The sequence below is a fragment of the Xyrauchen texanus genome, chromosome 11 (genome assembly GCF_025860055.1).
Source record: "Xyrauchen texanus isolate HMW12.3.18 chromosome 11, RBS_HiC_50CHRs, whole genome shotgun sequence".
Classification (NCBI taxonomy): Eukaryota; Metazoa; Chordata; class Actinopteri; order Cypriniformes; family Catostomidae; genus Xyrauchen; species Xyrauchen texanus.
The window spans coordinates 45,681,885-45,687,917 of record NC_068286.1 but is presented as its reverse complement, the minus strand read 5'-3'; the positions used below and the strand labels follow the sequence as shown (position 1 = coordinate 45,687,917).

At 40.3% G+C, this 6,033-nt stretch overlaps 1 protein-coding gene across 1 annotated transcript; it reads right to left on the bottom strand.

The window, feature by feature from the left end:
- Positions 1-3,863: 3,863 nt before the first annotated feature.
- On the bottom strand, positions 3,864-5,898 carry LOC127652087 (rho-related GTP-binding protein RhoH-like). The gene has a single exon (XM_052138149.1). It carries the CDS (start codon positions 5,896-5,898, stop codon positions 5,311-5,313), a length of 588 nt encoding a protein of 195 aa, XP_051994109.1. The 3' UTR covers positions 3,864-5,310.
- Between the last annotated feature and the right edge of the window lie 135 nt (positions 5,899-6,033).

The following is a 6,033-nucleotide window of genomic DNA, read 5'->3' as shown; positions in this document are numbered from 1 at the left end:
TTCTGTTTACTTCCAGGTTAGATTTTAAATCCCACATCTTCAACATGCTCTCACACTTTTGGACTCTATATACGTCACGCTTAGATTTTAAATGCGCTTAACATGTTATTCTTTGAGAGACGTCTGTAAACTAATCTCTTAGTAGTGGGTTGTTTCAAACAGCCCACTCATATTTCCCAGCACCACGCAGGAATGCGATTGCACCGTGGGTTCTGAAACAAGAGAGTTTCATATCCTGTAGTGCACTACTGCATATTGTGCTAAAGAAACTACATTACCCATAATACTATTGTGCAACGGCAAAATGCAGTAACTACACATTTTACACATTCCAAATTGAGCTATGATCGCAATAGCATCTCTTATGGGTATGATCCACCCTGTGACAGAGAGGTTCAACTGAAGTGTAAAATATGGATAAACGTCTGGATAATCAAAAAACTTTGAAGTCATTTTCTCTGTTTTGGTGTTGTTGTAGTTACTGCGTGTTGCCTTTGTAGGGCAGAATGCTCTTAAACCGCTTTCCTTTTTCAGCTCATTTAATTAAGGTCCTTTCCTTTCCCTGTTCTTTTCATGTTACTCTTTGGCATAGAAATAAATTGATGACATGAACTGAAAATGGTGCTTTCTCTCTTAGTGCTTCCTGAAACTAAGATGACTCTTTCAGTATCATTTTCAGGGGTATCTTCCCTGTCCCACTCACTCCTTCTTCTCTGACTCACCATTGGCCAGATAACACCAAGTGTGGAAAACCCTTACCATTTAAATGATGTTTTTATAAAGCTGTAGCTATTTTAGCTGTTTTTGTTGCCTTCTCAGCAAAACCCAAGCGACTGGAGCTTAAATGCATATGTAACATGTTATCTGATAATGCACTATCTCTGGCTTAACTGTCATACATTGGTGATTGTGCAAGACTTTGATGCTTTATGGGTGGATTGTGTATGTGTGTGTGTGTGTGTGTGTCAGAGCGCTTGTGTGGTAAGAGAACAGTGCAGGTGTTTCCTGTTGTAGACAAGAGAACAGACTATGTGGCAGGGTCGCAATAATGAACGCATGTATGTGTGCGTGTGTTGATTTTCTATGATGTGCAGACCACAGAACTCTGGAGAACAGAATATGGACTGAAGCGTATTACTCATGTATAATGTCTCCAAAAGTCTCTCCTACACACATGTTGCTCTTTCGGGTCTTTTTTAAGGTATCATGAAAGGTCAAACAAAGCCTTGGTATTACATGCATTGTTTGATTCATTGTTGGTATTCAGTCACCAAACACATTATTGTGCGTTAGGAGTTACGGCTCAGCAAGTGTATTTTTACCCTCGTCACATCTGTTCGTTATGCAGACACACACACACACACACACACACACACACACACACACACACACACACACACACACAAAGCATCCAAGCATTCATGGGCATTCATAGTGTACTAAATTGTCTTTTCTGATAGTTTTCACATCCCATTTTGTGGTATAAATATTACAGTTGGCATAAAGCCCTGTTGACCATATTCCCCCTGTTCGACACATTTTTCGAATGAACAGAACTCACAAGCATCTAGAGTAAATGGTGAATAGAAACCATTTACAGTGGAATAATAATAAAAAACTCCTTTTAAAGGAATATTTCAGGTTCAATACAAGTTAAACTCAATCGACAGCATTTGTGGCATGAAGTTGATAACCACAAAAATTAATTTCAACATGTCCTTCCTGTTCATTAAAAAAAAAAAGCAAAATTCTGTGTTGCTGCGAGGCACTTACAATGGAAGTGAATGGGGGCAAATCAATAAACATTAAAATACTGTTTCAGAAGTATAGCCACGAGATATAAACAATGTGTGTTTTTATGTGATAAAATCGCTAACTAACCTTTTCTGTGTAAAGTGTACATACTGTGTACATATTTTACGACTCGTTGCCATGGCGACGCTACGCTGCAAACCCTAAAACGACCATAAAAACAACTGGAAAATTGGACTGTAAGTGCCACACTGTAACCTCATTTTTTCCCCATTTTGGAACGCTCAATTCCCACTACCTAGTAGGTCCTTGTGGTGGCGCGGTTACTCACATCAATCTGGGTGGCGGAGGACGAGTCTCAGTTGTGCCCGCTTCTGAGACCGTCAATCCGCACGTCTTATCACGTGACTCGTTGTGCATGACACCGCGGAGACTAGCGGAATGTGGAGGCTCATGCTACTCTCCACGATCCACGCACAACTCACCACACGCCCCATTGAGAGCGAGAACCACCTATCGCGACCACGAGGAGGTTACCCCATGTGACTCTACCCTCCCTAGCAACCGGGCCAATTTGGTTGCTTAGGAGACCTGACTGGTGTCACTCAGCCTGGCTAAGTGTTAGAAGACACCAAGGCCAATGAACAATTTTAATTTAAACCTAAACTCATTCATTGAAACAAATCATTAAAATAAAAAAAATCGAAAGTAACTATGATTGCGCAGAGACACAATGACCTCTGAGAATAACTCCACAACTTTTAGAAAAAGACATATACTTTATATAGAATCTGCATAACTAAAATATATATTCATGCGTGCAATGCAGTTTTAACTTTTTTCTTTGGAGCCATGAAGTACAACGTGGTTTCAGGGAGTTCAGAGAGAACTGTTTTCCTGCTGGGATGTGGTTTCGGGGTCTGAAGCCTCCTCCAAATGCACAGGCCCATATCACCTCATCTCCATAAACCACATATGCTACTTTTGTTCCTCTGCCAAGTACTCCATATGTACGTTTAACTCCTTAGATTTCATTAAAACAACCTCCTGCCTAGATACAAACGCCATGCAGGGTCATGATGCCATTGATTTGGGAACATTATAATTAACCCTATTCTGTGCAGATTCCTCTTTCACATCCAAGTATCATCTTCTTTTTGTTTCATGTATGCTTTCCTACCATCTGATCTGTTCTATGTTCAAGCCTCTGTTAGAAACAGTCAAACAATATGAACTCTGGCTCTGTTGTCTTCATGACCATTCCCAGCATGCACCAGTACACATGTTTCCCTCACACGCAGCGATTCTTTCTTATGTCCTTCACTCTCCTAATGCGGAAAGCAGAGCAATATTTATTTTAAATATTTGAAACTAAAGTCTGATTCGATAATGTTGAAAATTGTTATTTTTTCATGTGAGAAACTGCTTGTATACCCATAGCTTAAAGATTGGCTATACAAGTCTTTGTATAAGATATCTTAATTATTAATTCCTTATTGTCTGTCAAAGCTTGTGCTTTGTCTATGGGATACTTTATTGTGTCTCCAAAATACTGTTCTCCAATGAAACTATAATAATGCACAAATTAAGGAAGACAAATCTTGTGCGTGCACACACTCACACACACACACACACACACACACACACACACACACACACACTCTCTCACACTCACACACGCAATAACACTCTCTCACAAACACACACACACACACAAAAAACACACACATTCTCTCTCTCACACACACTCTCTCACACTCACACACACAAACACCCACACACTCACACTCTCTCACAAACACACACACACACACACTCTCTCTCTCTCTCTCTCTCTCTCACACACACACACACACACACACACACACACACACACTCACTCACACACACTCTCTCACACACACACGCACACACACACGTACGTCCCCCCGTTGGCTGTGCAAGACAGACCATACGCACACACGCATGCAGACACACACAGACACACACACACACACACACACAAATGTTCGTGCAGCTATCATTATGAGGACTTTCCATAGATAATGATTTTTATACTGTGTTCATACATATAGATTATATCCCCTAAACCTTTCTGCATTTTTACATTTTCAATAAAACATTGTTTAATATGTTTTTAAGCTATTCAAATTATGTGGACACTAGAAATGTCCTTATAAACCACATTTATAGCATAATACCCTTGTAATGACCAGTTTATAACCTAAAATATTGTCCTCATATACCACATAAACATGCCCACACACACACACACGCACAACATGGACCAAACTAAATTTGCTTATTAAACATTTACTTATTCAAGTGAACCCCTAAAGGCTATAAAAAGAAAAGAAAGAAAAAAGAACGTCAGGACTGAACACTTTATTGCAGCTATTCCTAACCCCCCTAAACAGTGCATCAGGTACAGTTAAAAGCATTGTCGTCAAATCAAAGATACATAATGGAAGTGATTTATTCCCAAAAACTGAGATGTTGCTCATCACAGCATGTGATCGTGACATTATGAGCTAATGTGAATGCATCCATCATAATTCATCACAGTTCTGCAGTAGATACTGGGAGAGAAGGTTTTAAGAGCCCAATGAGGGGCTGTTCACAAACAAAATTGTTTTTTTAAATACCCGTTCTGTTCTGCAAAAGAATTTAAGTCAACGGATGTAACAGATGCAAATCCTGGTAAATGTTAAATAGTTTTAAACTAATAAAATTAACAATGACACAGCTTAATAATAACTAAATGACCTATTCATTTTAAAGTGAACAGTCGAAACAGCGGTTCTCAACTGGTGGGTTGCGACCCAAAAATGGTTGCAAACAGCAGGAAAAAATAACCTGAATGTTGGTAATAAAATGCAACTAACAGTACAATAATGTATATTTAATATAGCAAAATAAATAGACCAATCAATTTTGAAAATGAAGGAGAAAAAGCTTCTATTTTTTGGTTATTGACGTCAAACCCTCTACAATATTTTGGAGCAAATTCGTCCGTCACTTGTTCTTGTTAATAATAATATTTGGCCCAGTGTTTGTTCCATGTGTTAGTCTGGGAAATCACATTTCTCCTGTGCGCTATGCTTTGCTTCAGCCGGTCATCTTAATCATTTTGCATATTTTTGGGCCTGTGCAGTTCTTGTACACTGTAAAAAGTGGTAATCTGCAATTGTTTCCTTAATGAACTATTCCTACCTTATCTAATCATTCAAATTAATTTAGTTGCATTAATGTATTCAGGTTGATTCAGTGATATCAAACTAGTTAATTGAGATATTACCAAATGAAACACATTTTTAGATTCAGTGTAGGATGCCACAGAATCTGTCATGGCAATGCAGACATCATGCGTCGTTCTATGAATTGCATCAAATAGTCTTTCCAATACAGTAGTAAGACGAGGTCTCCGTTGAGGCCTCATTTAGTTGTATTAGATAGAATAGAGGAAAATCTTTTAGAATGATCTTAGTGAAGACAAAACTGAGGTTTCGAACCCATATGTGTAGGTTACGATTAAATAGTATCCCCGTTTCACCGCCCTCAGGAAACTTTGCAGGGGTTAAGATCCAGCAGTCTCCGCCGTGTCCGTCTTCGTGTCCGATTAACGGCCGTTCGGACGGCACACTCGAAAACCTGTTGCACGCCACGGCTGTTGAGTGCCGAGCATTCCAGGTATCCCTTGGCACGGATCTCCTGTGCCACCTGTTTGCCCGCCGAGGCTGTGGTGCAGTTAGCACGATACGGCCCCATCTCACGATGGTCTGTCTGTGTGGCAACAACCAGAACAGGTATTTTCGGAAGATATTCCCTCACCTCAGCGATCCATTTGTGCCGGAGATTATGCAACGAGTTAGGATTTGCTACGGAATAACACAGCAAAACCACATCCGCCTGCTGATAAGACATGGGCCGGATTTGGCGGAAGGTGTCGTGCCCTGCCGTATCCCACAATCCCAAGCTGATCTGGATGCCATCCATAAATACATCAACGCCGGTGTTTTCATAGACAGTGGGTCTGTAGCTCTCTGGGAATGTTTCCGAAGTGAAGCGTACAAGGAGTGCTGTTTTACCCACTCCGCAGTCTCCAACCAGGACACATTTCACAGAGGTCTCTGCCAAACCGTTCATCGTTTCGTTGTTCTGGGTGTAGTGATTGAAAGGCGCAGTTGAGCAGGCCAAACACAGATAATCAGGGGGGTCCAAGGGAAGATGAAGTCATCATATGAGTTACAGATTTTCAATACAATGATGTCCAAGACTAAA